The sequence below is a fragment of the Onychostruthus taczanowskii genome, unplaced genomic scaffold, assembly GCF_017590055.1.
Source record: "Onychostruthus taczanowskii isolate IOZ18803 unplaced genomic scaffold, ASM1759005v1 scaffold60, whole genome shotgun sequence".
In the NCBI taxonomy this organism is placed as follows: domain Eukaryota; kingdom Metazoa; phylum Chordata; class Aves; order Passeriformes; family Passeridae; genus Onychostruthus; species Onychostruthus taczanowskii.
In genome coordinates this window covers 1,333,809-1,349,741 of record NW_024503680.1, presented here as the reverse complement: position 1 = coordinate 1,349,741, position 15,933 = coordinate 1,333,809, and the positions used below count along the sequence as shown (strand labels likewise).

The following is a 15,933-nucleotide window of genomic DNA, read 5'->3' as shown; positions in this document are numbered from 1 at the left end:
ACTCAACACTGAGGTCTCCCAGACCCCAGGAGCACTCCAGGTGGTCTTGGGGACGTGTGTGTGTCTCTTTGCTGATGCTAAGGCCTAGAGGGACACACTGGGTTGCTGCTTTTTTTTTTTTCCCTGGAAAAACAGGAACTGAGGTCATGTCTGCCCTGCCCACACCAGCCCTCCCCTAATCTCCTCACCTAATTAGGGGGGCACAGCTTTAATGCGCCTTAGTGAGGTCGTGTCCCAGTGCACAAGCATGGAAGTGTAGCAGGGTGGTTCCTGTGGTCACTACAGGACATTTAGGGAATAAAACGGCACCCCAAAGTCACGGGAACTCCCTTTCCATCCCCTCAGGCCTTGTTATGAGCAGTCCAGGAAGTCAGCAGAGTAAATACTGCTGTGGGGTTTGGGGTGAGCATGGGCTTGGCTGGGGGGCTGGGGGTCCAGAGCACCCAAAGAAGGGGACAGCTTTTTTTTTCCAGCCAAGGAAAGGGGAAAAGGGGTGAGGTCAGCCAGGCAGAGGGCTACCAGGGCCAGCAACAACCCAGCCAAAGGGCTTGGCCACCTCCAGCACTGCCCAGCTGCAGTGGGTGCAGTGAGGTGAGGGTCACAGCCCAGCAGGTCCCCTCCTGGCAGTGACCACGCTGCAGCTCGGAGCACTCAAGTGACCCCAGGGCACGGGAAGCTGCGAGCTGGACGTCAGGAAATCCTGGTCCTCCATCCAAAAAGCTCCCAGAGCAGAGAAACGGTCTGTCTGGGCAAACAGCCAAGATCCTAACTGCTAAATAAAAAAAGAACACATGGAGAAACGGTCCTGAGAAGCAGAGGGGCTTGGGAGGGGACTGGTGAGCTGGAGCTGAGGCTTTGCCTGGGTTTTCAGTGCCCTGGCAAGGTGGTGGCAGCAAGGCTGGGGGTTGGGACTTGGAGAGGTTTTCAGCTGCTTCTCTGCCCTGTGATGAGAGTGGGGGGCTGAGCAACATAAGCAGAGCCCTGACGAGGGCATTTCAGTGCCAGTTTTGGGGAGGAAATCTTAATAACCCTGTGGAGTCTTGACAGCTTTCCCTTCCCCTCTGCCCTGTTGTGGATCAGGCTGGACTTGGTCCTCATATCCCTGGTGATGGCTCAATGTCCTTCTTGGAGCCAGACCCACAGGTCTCCTCATCCAGGGCATCCTGTCCCCTCTCCAGGCTCACCCTGAAAGTCTCCAGGATGGATCTCAAAGCTTTTCCTCCTCCAGGAGCAGAGCCAGCAGCTTCCCTAGGATGACTGGTGTGGGAGGGTGGCATGTCCCCAGGGCTCTCTGGGAGACACCGTGGTCCCTGGGAGCATCTTTCTAACACCCACCCCCTCTGGGTCCCCAGGAGGACAGCGCAGACCTGAAGTGCCAGCTGCATTTTGCCAAGGAGGAGTCAGCCCTGATGTGCAAGAAGCTGACCAAGCTGGCCAAGGAGAACGACGGCATGAAGGAGGAGCTGCTGAAGTACAGGTCCCTGTACGGGGACCTCGACAGCTCCCTCTCCGTGGAGGAGCTGGCTGACTCTCCCCATTCCCGCGAGGCCGAGCTGAAGGTCCACCTCAAGCTGGTGGAGGAGGAAGCCAACATCCTCAGCCGGAGGATAGTGGAGCTGGAGGTGGAAAACCGCGGGCTGCGGGCGGAGATGGACGACATGAAGGGCCAGGGGGACAGGGAGCTGCCGGGGCAGGACACGCGGTTCCTGGTGGGCGTCTCCAGCTGCGGGGACGCGGGGGACACGGTGGCCGAGCTGCGCCGGCACCTGCAGTTCGTGGAGGAGGAGGCTGAGCTGCTGAGGCGCTCGCTGCTGGAGCTGGAGGACCAGAACAAGCTGCTCCTGAACGAGCTGACCAAGTACAAGTCGGACCACGAGCTGGACGTGACGCTGTCGGAGGACAGCTGCTCGGTGGTCAGCGAGCCCTCGCAGGAGGAGCTGGCCACAGCCAAGGTGCAGATCAGCGAGCTCAGCGGCAAGGTGAAAAAGCTGCAGTATGAGAACAGGGTGCTGCTCTCCAACCTCCAGCGCTGCGACCTGGCCTCCTGCCAGACCACCCGGCCCATGCTGGAGACCGACGCCGAGGCCGGCGACTCGGCACAGTGCGTCCCCACCGCCGGCTGGAGGGACGGCGTGGGCGGCAGCGAGGCCGACGGGCAGGACAGGGGGCTGGGCAGCGGGAAGGTGCCCGATGGCCCTGCCAAACTGCTCAAGCCCAAGGACCTGGAGACCTTGCTGGGCATCCGGGACCAGGCGACACTGGTCAGTAAAGCGATCGATGTCTTGATTTCGGATGCCAACGGGTTCACCTCGGGGCTGAAGGCTTGCTTGGACAACGAGTGTGCGGGGGTGCTGCTGGGCGAGGCAGTGGGCAGCGGTGGTGACAGCCCCAGCGATGCCAAGCTGATGAACGTGCTGCTGATGCGGCTGGGCGTGCTCCAGCAGGACCTGGGCTGCTTCGTGAGGAAGGTGGACCACCTCACTGGTGGCTTCAAGGAGCACACGGACTCGTTCCCCTTCTCCAGCCCTAGCAGCCATGATGTCACCAAAGAGCATGCCTCTGACTTCCAGGTACGGCTTCTTCCCACATCCCTCACAGCAGCTGCTGCTTTATTTGCCACCACGTTTCCTCCTGCTTTAATGGAGCAAACCCTGATCCCCACTGTAACCTCCCTCCTGCCTCTCCAGAGCAAAATCCAAACTAACACCTCACTGCATGCCAGTGGCACCGGGGACAAGGTAGGACTCTGCTCCAACAGAGTGTGCCCAGGGCAGGAGGCAGTGGGCATCCTGACACGGGCTGGTTGTGCCAAGGCTGCCCTGCCCATGACCAGGGGCTCTCAGGTGCAATCCCATCTTAGCAGGGGCTGATATTTTGTCTGCTCTCCCTGGCTTAGCCCAGCATTGTGTTTCAAGAGCTCTTTGCTTGTTGGGGATGAGCTGGGTGGGAGGAGAGCAGCCTGCAGCCTCCAAAACCAGCCCAAATTCCAGGGACCCCACTTCAGGAATCCTCCATCCCCAGAAGTACCCAGGCAGGGTAATTTGGAGACCAAAGGCTTCAGGGCAGATCTGCATCCAAGGGAGAACACCTTTGGAGCAGTGCAGAGCAGCTCATGCCCTGCTGTCCCGCTGTTCTCAGGGGTCCCAGCTCGTGCCAGGGGCCAGGGGTGTCAGTGGTGGTTGGGGCTGCAGGCACAAGCCCCTTTCTGGAGCACACTCACTTGTTCAGAGTCCTATTGTTCTGCATGTCGTCCCCCTAGCCCGAGGTCCCAGTCTCCCCCAGTCACTGCATGGCACCATAACTGGTGTTTGCACATTTTTTCCCTCTTTCTCTCTTTTTTCCCCTTTCCCCAAACAATCCAGGCCACGTGTCTCCTCATCATGTGTTTCCTTTTGGTTTCCACATTGTCTCCCGCCATGGTGATGAAGCTCCTTCTCCTCCTCATCCTTTTTGTTGTCTTGTAGTTCTTTACTGTTTCGGAGACCCATTGTTTTGTTTTCTGGTTTTTTTTTCCTTCCCGCTCTTTTGGTTTGTTCTCATTAACTTGCCCACGCATGCAGCAGCCTGATTTTAGGGACGCCGACCCTTTCCGCATCCCCCACTCCAAGGACACGGACCCCGCCCATCCCCGGAGCTACAAACCCTGCCGGGCTGAGGACAACGACTCCTACGCCACCGAGGTATGACACAGGCTGGCAGCCATGTCCCCTTGGCCAGCGGGGTTGGGGACAGGCTTTTGAGAGCTGGGGACACAGGGAAGTGCAGGCCAGCTTTCCCATCCCCTTCTGGGGCTGTTACAGATGAAGGAGCTGCAGCTGGTGTTGTCAGAGGCCAACGAGAGCCTGCGGGGGCTGCAGGAGCAGCTCTCACAGGAGAGGCAGCTGAGGAAGGACGAGGTGGACAACTTCTCACAGAAGATCTGCCAGGTGAGTAGGTCACAGCCTCTGCCCCTGGGAGACAGCTGTGCTCAACCCATGGCGGTGCCACCTCCAGCCCTAGCCCTATGACCCACGTGGGGACCTGGGTGTCACCTGGGAGCACACACAGCATGTCCCATTTTCTGAGCTGAGCACACTCCTCCTTGCACATGGAGCCATGCAGGGCTTCCCCCATGGCCCTGCTGTCCCCAGCATGCTCCCAGAGTGGTGCAGCTCCCCTGGATGGGGATACGGGGTGGCACCAGGCTCAGCCCAGACCCTGGGAGGCAGGCATCACATGGCTGCCACCAGTGCCTGTCCTGGAGCCGCTCATCTCTCCACAGCTGAAAGAGGACCACCAGAAAGCACTGCTGCGACGGGAGTTTGAGCTGCAGAGCCTGAACCTGCAGAGGCGGCTGGAACAGAAGTTCTGGAGCCAGGAAAAGAACCTGCTGGTGCAGGAGTCACAGCAGTTCAGGCAGAGCTTCCTCCTGCTCTTCATGAAGCTCAAGTGGTTCCTCAAGCGCTGGCGCCAGGGCAAGGTGGTGCACAGTGAGGGCGAGGACTTTTTGGAGGTACAGTGGGCTGCCGTGGAGGGGAGACCACACTGTTGGGTGTGTCCCTCATGCCTCTTTGTCCTGCCCAGGGCTGTTTGGGTGTCCCCCATCCCTGCCCAGGGGCTGTGGGTCCCCATGTCACCCCAGCCACGGTGTCACCCACAGGTGAACAGCATGAAGGAGCTGTACCTGCTGCTGGAAGAGGAGGAACTTGCCCCGCAGCAACAGGCAGACAACAAGATGTGTGCCGGGGACACCTGGACCCCCAACACGGTAAGCAGGGTCCCCACGAGCCCAGGGGGTGGATCAGGGTAGGATCAGCCCCTGCTGTGGCTGTGTGGCATGGTCTGGTGGCTCCTCTCAGGGTGCATGCCTGTGTGGGGATGCTCCTCCCCAGCACGTCACCCCTGAGCATGGTCCCCTGCCCTGGTAGCTTCCCCTGTCCCTCAGTCCCTTGGCAGCAAGCTGCAGGGCTGGGATGCAGAGAGGGCAGCTCCCACAGAGTCTCACCCTGTTGGGTCCCCTCCTGCTACCTGTGCTCACCCCTGTTCTCCTGCAGCCCAACGAGTGCATCAAGACTCTGGCAGACATGAAGGTGACCCTGAAGGAGCTGTGCACGGAGCTGCGGGAGGAGCGGCGCGGTGCCAGCGAGCTGCAGCAGCAGTTCACCAAGGCCAAGGCTGCCTGGGAGATGGAGCGCGCTGAGCTCAAGTGCCACATCACCCAGGTGGGAGCCCCGGGCACCCCGTGGGCTGGCTGAGCTCCCCCATGCCTGCTGGGGGGCTGGGGGCCTGCCTGTGCCCTGTGCCAAGCACTGGGCTGGGAGCAGGGTGGCACTGTGGGAATCTTAATTAGCAGCCACTCAGGCAGGAGAGTTTCCATGGCAACGGGGCTGGCATGGAAATCTGACTGTGGAGCAGCAGAGGATGCTCTTTATTCCTCTCTCTGGGGAGGGTGGGATGGGACAGGGGCTCAGCATCCCCCCTGAGGACAGGCAGCTGAGAGCAGCATCAGAGCCCACCTCTCCCCCACCCCGAGTCACAGCGCAGGATCCCTGCGGATGCTGCAGAAGGGATGCAGGGCTGCAGGGAAGGCAGGAGGTGGAGCCAGGGCAGCCTGGGCACTGGGGGAAGCTCCAGCCTGTAGTATGAGTCCCACCAGTCCCTCAGCCCTGCCCTCCCAGTGCTGAGAGGTTTCCACTCAACTGTGCTGGCAGCAGCCCATGGCTGTACATCAGCTCTGCTCCCCAGCACAGGTGCCAGCACTTTCCAGGCAGGATTTCTCTTGGCAGAGCATGAGTCCCCAGTTCCTATATCTCCTCCTCAAAAGCGAGCAGAGCAGCCGTGGCAGCACCCCAGTGGTGCTCCATCCTTTGGGGGCTGTTCAGGCAGCACTGCAGGTGATGGTGCCCCTCTCCAGGAGCCATGTCCTGCAGGCAGGAGCACAGCCAGGCAGGCAGGACATTCAGCCTGTGTCCTACTGGGTGACCATCTGCAGGCCAGCTGGCATGATGTGGCTGCAAGCCACGGCTGGCCATGGCTTGGCTGTGCCATGGGCAAGCCATGTTGTGTGTGTCACATCTTTGGGGACATGCTTATTGCCCAGCCTGGCAGCTTGGGAGTGGCACTGGCAAGCGGGATGCCCGCAGCCCTGCCCATTTGTTGGAAATGTCCAGCATCACACTGGAACCCTGGGTCCCTCACAGCCACCACTGTGTCCCCACAGCTGGAGTCAAAGGCAGGCAAAGGGATTGCAGAGCGTGCGCTGCCAGACTGGAAGGTGGCACTGAAGAGGGAGCGTGAGGAGCACCAGCATCTCCTGGCCGAGTCCTACAGCGCTGTCATGGACCTCACCAAGCAGCTGCAGATCAGTGAGAAGAACTGGAATCAGGAGAAGGTGGAGCTGCTGGCTCGCTTCAAGGAGGAGCAGCAGCAGGCAGAGCAGCAAGCGAAGGACCTGCAGAACAAACTCAACCAGGTATGGTGTCCCCCATCCTGCATGTGTCCTCCAGCCTCTGCTGCTTGCCCCGAGAATGTTTCATGCTTTTGCTTGCCCAGAGAGGCTCATGTTGCACGTGTTGAGTGACCAATACATTCTCCAGTTGCAGAAGGGATCCAGTCCATGGGCACTGAAGCACTCTGAAATGGAGAAGCACGGCAGCAACTGGAAAGAGGTGGGTAAGACAGGGTGGATGCTCTCAGTATGCTCTTAGGGATCAGGTCTCTGATAAGATGGGAGGATGTGTGAACCCCAATTAACACCCCCTTAAACATCAAATGAGGCTGCAAGGGAGAGCACCAGGAGAGTAAGAGCATGAAGGGCATGGCTGAACCCCCAAGAGCTTCTGTGGGGTTATAAAAAGCTGATTTTAAATAGATGTAGTTGCAGCAAGCCCCATGCAGTCCTGGGACTGCTGTGACTCATTGTGTGGGGAAGCTGGTGGTGCTGGAGGGGAGTGGGATGCAGCCCCTGAGCTCCAGCCCATCTCTGTGCTCTGGTCCTGTGCTTGCTGACCCCGGAGCTTTCTCCTGTGCCATCCTAGGCTCTCAATGAGAAAATCACAGACAAGGAGACAATCTCTGAAGCAGAAGCCAAGGGAACCAACCTCAAAAGGTGAGTGTGCTGGTGCCTCCATAGTCCCTGGAACATAGAGGGGGCCCCTGGGCTTGACATCCCTGAGAGTCACAGAGGAGATGCAACCCTATTCCAGGGTAGTCCTGGAAGCAAAGAGCTCCCTGTGAGGAGCAGGACTGGGTGCCAAGGAAGGTCCCATTGGGGTGGGAACAGAGTGCCTCAGTTGTCCCCCAGTCCCCTTCCCTGTCCCCTTATAATCCCTATTCTCTCTCCTCCCACAGGACCAAGTCTGTTTCCTCCATGTCAGAGTTCGAAAGCTTGCTTGACTGTTCTCCCTACCTCTCTGGAAAGACCGTGCCAGGGCTGGGTGACCATGCCCGGTGCAAAAAGGCATCCTCAACCACCCAGATGCTGCCCAATGGGATCCGGGACAGCGCCAGCCTCCCTCCCTCAAACTGTACATATGTGAATATCGAACAACCTGCCCCTGACAGCCTGGCAAAGGAAAAGCTGGGCATCTCCTCCTGGGACTACTCACGAGCAAGCAGCCTGTCCGGACACGACTCAGCTCAGAAGCAAATCCAGAGGAGCTACACGGCACCCGACAAGACAGGAATCCGCATCTACTACAGCCCGCCGGTGGTGCGGCGGCTGGAGGCGCCTCTGGTGCACAACAAGGAGGGCAAGATCATGGTCGAGCCCGGATTCTTGTTCACCATGGCCAAGCCAAAGGAGCCGGAGGAGTCGGCCAGCGCCGAGGGCACCTACAGCCAGTGGCTGTGCAATTTCTCCAAGCAGCAGCAGGAGCTGCTGGACAGTGGCGCGGGGGAGAGCGCGGTGCCGCCGGTGCCGCGCTTCCCCCCCTCGCTGCACGACCTGGAGATCTCCGGCAACATGAGCGACGACATGAAGGAGATCACCAACTGCGTGCGCCAGGCCATCCGCTCCAGCTCGCTCGAGAGGAAGGTGAAAAGCACCTCCATCCAGACAGTGGGGCTGGCCCACGTGGGCACACAGACCATCCAGACGGTGAGCGTGGGCCTCCAGACCGACCTGCCCCGCGGCCCCGGCATGCATGGCAAGAGCTGGTCCCCGCGCAGCTCCTCCCTCGTGTCCGTGCGCAGCAAGCAGATCTCCTCCTCCCTGGATAAGGTCCACTCCAGGATCGAGCGACCATGCTGCTCCCCAAAATACGGCTCTCCAAAGCTCCAGAGGAGGTCTTCCTCCAAGCTGGATGCCTCCAAGGACAGGAGCTTGTGGAACTTGCACCAGAGCAAGCAGAACGGCTCTGCCTGGGCCCGCTCCACCACCACCCGCGACAGCCCTGTCCTCAGCAACATCAACGATGGCCTGTCCAGCCTGTTCAGCGTGGTGGAGCACGCGGGCAGCACCGAGTCCATCTGGAAGCCGGGCTGTCCTGAGAGCAGCCGGGCCAAGCCCGAAGCACCCAAGTATGGCCTCGTGCAGGAGTTCTTCAGGAACGTCTGCGGGCGAGCGCAGAGCCCCACTGCCCCCCAGGAGAAGAAGGAGGCCACTGGGGAGGAGAGCAAGAGAGCCGAGCACCCTAGCCCCGCCACCCACCACGAAAACATCTCCCGTGTCTTGAACAAGAAGGTCCTCAAGCAGGGCAGCTGCGAGGACCCCAAGCCCTCGTCCCCTGGCCAGGGCAGTAAGGACGCAGCCCTGCGGGACCCTGACCTCATCTCGGCTATAGCCAGCGAGGTAACGAGGCACAGAGCCCCCCGGGGTGTCCCGCCGTGGCGGGGGACAGGGTGCCTGACCCCTCTAACTCCGCTGTGCCCTGTCTATCTTTGCAGGACACGGCGTGTGACTGCAGCTCCCAGTCCCTCACCTCCTGCTTTGCCCGGCCATCCCGCTCCGCGGTCCGCCACTCCCCCTCCAAGTGCAAACTGCACCCCGCGGAGCCCCCCAGGGCGGAGGAGAAGCCGGGGGTCTCGAGTGAGTGAGGACGGGGGGCCGGGGGACGCAGCGTGCCTGCCATCCACTGTCCTGCCGGAAGAGCGCCCGCGCTGAGCCCGCGGGGCCCCTCTCGGAGGCGGCGCGGGCTCATCTGTCTCCTAAACGTCCCCTCGGCCCCGGGGACGCTTACGAAGCAGATGTGGAGCCGGAGGCTGCCGGTAGCCCCGGGGTGCGGGGACACCCTGGCAGGATGGCTGCATCACCTCCTGCCTGCGCAGAGACCCGCTGCCGGGGGGGCCCTGGCCGGTCCACCGCGCCGGGAATGTCAGCTGAGACCCTGCCGTGCCGAGGGCTGAGAAAGGGAGAGCAGCCAGGGGAGGCTGCTGGTGTCGACGGGGAGGGCTGAGCCCTGTAGGGAAGCACTGGCCGGGGGCTGATGCGGCACCCGCCCCGGCTGCTGCCCGCCCTGCCTGGGCTGCAGCATCCCGCGGGCCGATTGCCCGATTGCCGCGCGGTTGCATCAGCCGCGGGCTGTGTGTGCTTCCCCGGCAGGAAGGAGGCGGGAGGCTCCCTGCGGTCACCCGGGCTGGGCTGCCTGGGGGCCCTCCTCGGCCACCCTTCTGCTCTTGGGGTGCTGCTGAGGCCCTTGGCTGCTGGAGGGGTCCGGGTGGTCCCAGGGCTCCTCCAGCTGCAGGCTGGGATCGCTGGGTGCACAGTGTGGGGAGAGGTGGCCTGTGCCTCTGTGTGTGTGTGTGTGCACATCCCCTGCTCCCAAGGTGCACCCACCTCCCTGCTTGGGGCCACTTGTAGTTATTCTCTAAGTGCTGAATATACATATTTCTCTTTTGTTTTTCTTTTTTTTTGTTTTGTTTTGTTTTGTTTGGGTTTTTTTGTTCTTGTTGTTTTTATTTTTGTTTTTTGTTCTTTGTTTTTGTTTCTCCACTTCTCCACTTCTGGCCCTGCCCAACTCCGGACAGCCTGCAATGTAAAACCAAGTGCATTTTAAAAATACCGAAATGAGCTACTTTGGAGAGGCACCAATTGGATTAAGAGATTGTGGTTTGGGAGGCTGCAGCGTGGCCCGTGGTCTGTGCCGCGCATCCCTCTATCAGCACCAGAAAAAGCCTTACCCAGGGAGGGAGGGGGCAGCAGCCACAGCCCCCCCAGCACTGCAGAGCTCCTGGCCGTGGGGAATTGCAACCCAGTCCCACACAGAGCAGCCTTGGTGCCCCTGTGCAGCTCCAGGAGAGAACAGAGATTTCTGAGGCAGCTGCCTGACCTATTTTCCAGCCGCCTGCCAGGGGCCAGGCAGGGATTCACCCAGATGGAGCTGGGTGGAGGGATTCACCCAGATGGAGCTGCAGGTGCCTGGGGCTCAACGCATTGCTCTGCGGCTGTGTGCCTTGTTCTGGGGTCTCTGTGCAGGGCTCCAAGAGCTCTGCCTTGCTCCAGGGGCTCCATCCACTGCTCTGAGAGCTCTGCATTGCTCTGGGGCTCTGTACAGTGCAGCGGGGGCTCCGTACGCTGTTTCAAGGGCTGTGTGCATTGCTCCAGGAGCTCTGTACACCACTCCAAGGCTTCTGTGCATCGCTCTGGAGCTCTGTACACTGCTTCTAGGGCCTCTGCACATTGTCATCTCGCAGTTTCTCTTAAGAACTGCTGGTGCTGCCGAGGCTGCTGCCCTCTCCTGTCCGGCCGCTCGCTGCCCGCAGCAGCTGCTGCACCACTGCCACGTCGCAGCCTCCGCCAGCATCTCCACGCCAGCCGCTCACTGCCTGTGTCCCCGGACACACCAGCATCAGCCAGGGCCCAGCAGGCCCGGTACCGATGGCCTTTCGCTCCTGTGGCACCCGGCCAGCCCCCAGGGGACCCTCATCACCTGGCTGGGGGACTCAGGGCAGGTGCTGCCCGCCCTCACCAGCAGCCAGGGCCGGGCTGTGTCCCTGCCTGCCACGGAGGAGTTGGGTCCAGCACTGCCACGGGCAATCTCCTGCTGTACATAGATATTTTCGGGGTGGTTTTTAGCATTTTCATGGATAATCGGGGTTTTGGTTTGGTTTGGTTTTTTTAAAAGACTCTCTACTTTTTGGAATGTGGTTTCTCATTTTTAAAACTGCCTTTTAATTATTTGTAATATTGGTCAGTTCTGTCTTACTCTGTAAATAGCGGTGCTGGGCATTTCCTAGGGGGGCTGAGATGAGGCCGGCAAGGAATTTGTGGGGAAAATTTCCTTAAGGTGTGGAGGTGGCTGATTCTACTCCAGCCCCTCCATGGATTCTGCCCCTGTCCACATGCCAGTGCCCAGCCTGGGGTGAAACCTGAGGTGTTTTGGGTAAAGCCGTTTGCCCCTGCCCTGTCCTCCTGCTTCCTATCACCAGCCCATGCCAAGGTCGCATGAAGGGCACCTCCTGCCCCGATGACAGCTCTCTGCCCACCCCATCCCGCACCCCTGTGTCATGCCTGCTTGTTGTGTGATGAATAAAGGCCCTGCAACCCCTCACCCCCACCCTTGGTGCTGCCTTCCCGTGCTGTGGTGTGGGGGCCATGCTGCCTGTCCTGTCTGGGGCAGTGCTGCTGCAGAGGGAGGTGTGGGGTGACGTGATCCTGTGCCTCTCTTCCTGCCCTCCTGTCTGCTGCCCAGCCCACACATGGTGTCCCATGCTCTCCTCACCCACCTGTCTGTCCCTGACACCATCCCCATGTGCTGCACCCAACTGTGCCACACCAGCAGGGCTCCTTGTCAGTTCCCGTGGGTCCTCACTGCCAGCACTGTCACCCCACACCAGGCTGCCCCCAGCTCTGCGTTGTCCCTGTGATGCTGGTGTTTCTCACAGCTGCCATGTGCCATGCCAGCCTGCCCAGCAGCTCAACGCAGCCTGCACACACACCCACATCCCCTTCCTCTGCTTCCCATGGCTCCCTGCCCTTGTGCCCCTCAGTTGGACTCGATCTCAGAGATCATTTCCAACCTTAATGATTCTGTGATTCCCTGATCACCTGCTGGTCCCATCCTCCCCTCAGCTTCACTCCATTAAACTGTCCCACCCTGAGCTCCTCCATCACCCACCAAAACCCACCCTCCTTCTTTTGGTCTTCCATCATCCTTCATGTCCCATCCTTTTCATCCCTGCTCTTGTTCCATCCCTCTTTATTGTGCTCTTTCATCAATCCTAACCCAACCCAGCCCTCTTTCCTCCTTCCTCTGCTACTCTATCCCATTCCTCCTTCCCATGTTCCATCACCCACCATACTCCATCCCTCCTGTGTATCTTCTATGTCCCAACCCTTTTCCCACTGCTCCTCCATTGTTCACCCATCCCTCCTTCCTTGCAGTCATCTACTGTGTCCCATCCTTCCCTGCCACCCTCCTCCATCACCCACCAGGTTCCATCCTTCTTTTCTGTGCCACTCCATCAGCCACCATGTCATGTCCCTCCTTCCTGTCCTGCATCCTCCTTTGTGTCCTATCCTTTCTTGTGCTCCACTGTCACTCACCACCTCCAATCCTTCCCTGTTCTCCCTCCACATCCCCTCCCTCCTTCCACACTCCTTCCAGTGTGCTGGCATCAGCTGTGTCACATCCCTCCCTGCCATGCTGTGCTCCTCCATTACCCACCATGTCCCCTCCCACCTTCTTGTGCTCCTGCATCCTCCACTGCATCCCATCCCTCCTTGTTCTCCTCTGGCACCCACCATTCCCACCCCTCCTTCCTGTGCTCCTCCACTGCCTTCCATATCCCACCCTCCAGTCTTCCTGCCACACTTTCATCGCATCCCTCTGACCTGCTCCTTCATTCACCACATCCTGTTCCTTGCCTTCATTCACCACCACCTTCTTCTTATGTTTTTTCCTTCTTCACGTTCACCCTGCCCCATCCATCCTTGCTTTGCTTTGCCTCCAGCTTTTCCTTTCATATTCATGTCAACATTTCACTGTCTTCTTCAGCTCCCCCCACCACTGTCCTCTACCTCTTACCATCAGTTTATCCCTGCTTATTCTCCATTAGCTCCTACCTTCACCCCAACCTCCTCCACTCCTCATCTTCTCCACGTCTTTCTTCATCCTCTTCTCTCTTCCTATCTCCTCTCCCAACTTCCTTCACTTCCCCGTCCCAAAATCCATCCTCACCTCCCACCATTTCACCATCCTTTCAACTGCTAATGTCACCCAATCTTACCTTCTCCACCTCCACATTTCCAATCCCTTCTTTGTGCTTATCCATTTCCCATCTTCTCATTCATTCTCCTCCATTGCCCTCCAGTCTTTGTCTTCTTCTGTCCCCTTAGTGTCTCTCTGTTTCTTCTGTCATCTATGTCCATGTCCCAGTGTTTCCTCATCTCTCCTCTTCATCTCCCCTCCGTCTTTTCCTCCATCACCTACCATCTAATCTCTCCTTGTTTTCCTCTTTGATTTTGTCCACCTTCTTCATCCTCCACTTCCCACTGTCCTTCATCCTTCCTCATGCCCCACACCACCATTTGCCTGTCCTCCACCCTCCACTTCCTACTATCTGCCCAGTCTCCTCATCCTCCCCATATTGTCCTTTCCACCATCTTCCATCTCTGTCACCCTCCATCTCATACTTCTTCCTCCACCTCAGTCCTTCCTGTGACCCTTCACTTCCCATTGTTCCCCATACTTTTCCTTGCAGTTTCACCTCTTCCCTGTCCCTCTCACACTCGACATCTGGCTATCTCACCATCCTCTGTCGTTTGCCTCCCAAATTTGTCCCTCTTTCTCCTTATGCTCCTCCACTTTTCCCCACATTCCTATCCCTCTTTATCCTCTAAGTGTCCCACCAACCTCACAGATTTCCCTCTCCACCCCTCCCTGACCTCCAGCCATCCTTCCTTACCTCACAGCTCCCTCTCTAACTATCCTTACATTCTCCTTCATCTCCTACCTTTGTCCTGACTTCCAATCTTCTCCCAGCCTGACCTCTCACATTCCTTCCTGCACTCTTTTACTCCCAGCACATCTGACTCCAGCTACAATTTTCTGCTTCCCTTCCTGCTTCTCCTGCCTTATATCCCATCCCTTACCAACCCAGGAAAGCCACTACCAGCTCAGCCACCCCTGATGAACACAGGAAGGGCCCTTCCTGAATTCAGAAAACACTTCTCCCTAGGGCTAGTGCAGCTGGAACTGGTCATGGGGGAAAAGGGGATGACCTCTGCCCTTGGAAGGTTTCAGTAACCAGATAAAGGTTTCAGCCAGATAAAGTCACCAATGTCCCAATCTAACATTAGCAATAACTGGTGTGGAACATGGAGCTTGACTAGATTCCCCTAAGATCACATCCAGTGGTGAAGGATATCCAAGAGGGGCGAGAAAGGCCAGGAATGGCTTTGAATGCATTGCTTGGGATGCTGTAGGACATGAAGAACTATCCCTGCCACTTGCAGCTGCTCCATGGTGCTCAAGCAGACCCACCACACACACTGCTCCAGCAGGACCATCCCATGCTCCACAAGGACCATCCCACTGTGCTCACGCAGGGCCATCCCATGCTGCCTGAGCAGGACCACCCCAGCAGGACCATCACATGCTGATTGAGCAGGACCATTCCATGCTCTTCCAGCAGGACCATCCCATGCTGATTGAACAGGATCATCCCACCCTGCTTGATCAGCAGCATCCCAAACTGCTCAAGCAGGACCTCTCCAGGCTGCTTTGGCAGGATCATCCCATGTAGCTGGAGCAGAACCATCCCATGTTGCCCAAACAGGACCACCCCGTGTCACTTGAGCACGACCCCTCCAGGCTGTTCAAGCAGGACTATTCCCAGGCTGCTTGAGTACCATGGGCCATCCTAAAGAGGCTTCCTGAAAAAGCTGCCAGCTCCCAGGCCAGTGAGTGATCCCTGAGATGTCCCCTCAGACCCAAGAGCCAGGGATCTTTCATCATCCTTATTTTCTGCCCCTTAGGCTGGGCCCTGCAGGGCCATCCCCTTCCAGCAGCCTTACAGCTGCAGTAGGGCACCAGGCTGCTGGCAGTGCTGCCAAGGAGGGGAGGATAGGTCTCCTCTCCATGCCAAGGGAGCTCCAAACCCTGCAGGACCTGCATGCAGGGCATTTTCAGAGCATCCCACATCATTCACGCACAAGGGCCAGCCAGCCTCGCTTCCCTGAAGACTGCCTTGCCATGCTGGAGGCTCCCAGCCATCCCATGGAGGGGAGGATGCCCTTTCCTAGGGGATGTCCCACTGCAGGGACACAGCACCCAGTGTCTTTATAGGGTGGGTGTGACATTTGTAAAGCATTCCTGCCCATATGCCTTCCTGGCTGGGAAATCTGGGGGAGGGTGGAGGGAATTTGCTACCTTTGTTAGGAACTAGCTGAACTTACGTGTCTCCCCAAGCTGGATTTCTTATTCCAAATGTTCAAACTGTTGTATATTGTACTGGGATTTTTACATTGAATTATTGTAGAAAACAAAAATTTAAACCAAGTCTGTTAAAAAATAAACATTAAAAATCTCTATGAAAAAATAAATGTGAGCTTGTCTCCAAGTCCTCTCCTTACAAACGTGCCAGAGCAAGGATGTGTCTCCAGCGGTGGCTTTCCAGCGTGAGACCACACCACCCTCTGGTGTCAGCACCGACCTCAGCTCCGTGCTGGCCCTGCTCCAGCCATGTCCCTTTGTTCCCATCTCTGCCTGGCTGCCAGCACACCTTAAATCCTGCTCAGTCAAAGCAGATCCCATCCTGCTCCCAGCACATGGCGTGGGGCAGGATGTGGCCAAGCCAGAAGGAAGCAAAGCAAACGTAGAGCTGCTTTTTTGGGTGCTGGCATCACCCTCCCAGCCCCACTGATGCTGATTCCTAATCTGCCAGAGTGTGGGATGTGCTCCTGTGTCCACACGGCCTCACCCTGGGCATGACTGAGCCTGACCCATGGCTCCAGCTATCCCTCCCTGCTCAATAAAACAGGGACAAAAGAAGGCAGCCACGTATGGGAGTGAA

At 58.4% G+C, this 15,933-nt stretch overlaps 1 protein-coding gene across 2 annotated transcripts in view; it reads left to right on the top strand.

Moving 5' to 3' along the window:
- SOGA1 (suppressor of glucose, autophagy associated 1) overlaps positions 1–15,420 on the top strand; it is a 29,565-nt gene extending 14,145 nt beyond the window's left edge. Inside the window, exons 5-16 of one of the 2 annotated variants that reach the window (XM_041419245.1) lie at positions 1,353–2,570; positions 3,561–3,680; positions 3,801–3,926; positions 4,262–4,492; positions 4,640–4,747; positions 5,034–5,201; positions 6,200–6,451; positions 6,576–6,647; positions 7,017–7,087; positions 7,330–8,770; positions 8,866–9,007; positions 9,946–15,420. In XM_041419245.1, coding sequence (XP_041275179.1) covers positions 1,353–2,570; positions 3,561–3,680; positions 3,801–3,926; positions 4,262–4,492; positions 4,640–4,747; positions 5,034–5,201; positions 6,200–6,451; positions 6,576–6,647; positions 7,017–7,087; positions 7,330–8,770; positions 8,866–9,007; positions 9,946–9,974 — 3,978 coding nt within the window. In that variant the 3' untranslated portion in view covers positions 9,975–15,420. The remainder of the gene's footprint in view (positions 1–1,352; positions 2,571–3,560; positions 3,681–3,800; positions 3,927–4,261; positions 4,493–4,639; positions 4,748–5,033; positions 5,202–6,199; positions 6,452–6,575; positions 6,648–7,016; positions 7,088–7,329; positions 8,771–8,865; positions 9,008–9,945) is intronic. The other variant, XM_041419244.1, reaches the window with a different exon arrangement.
- Positions 15,421–15,933: the final 513 nt, after the last annotated feature.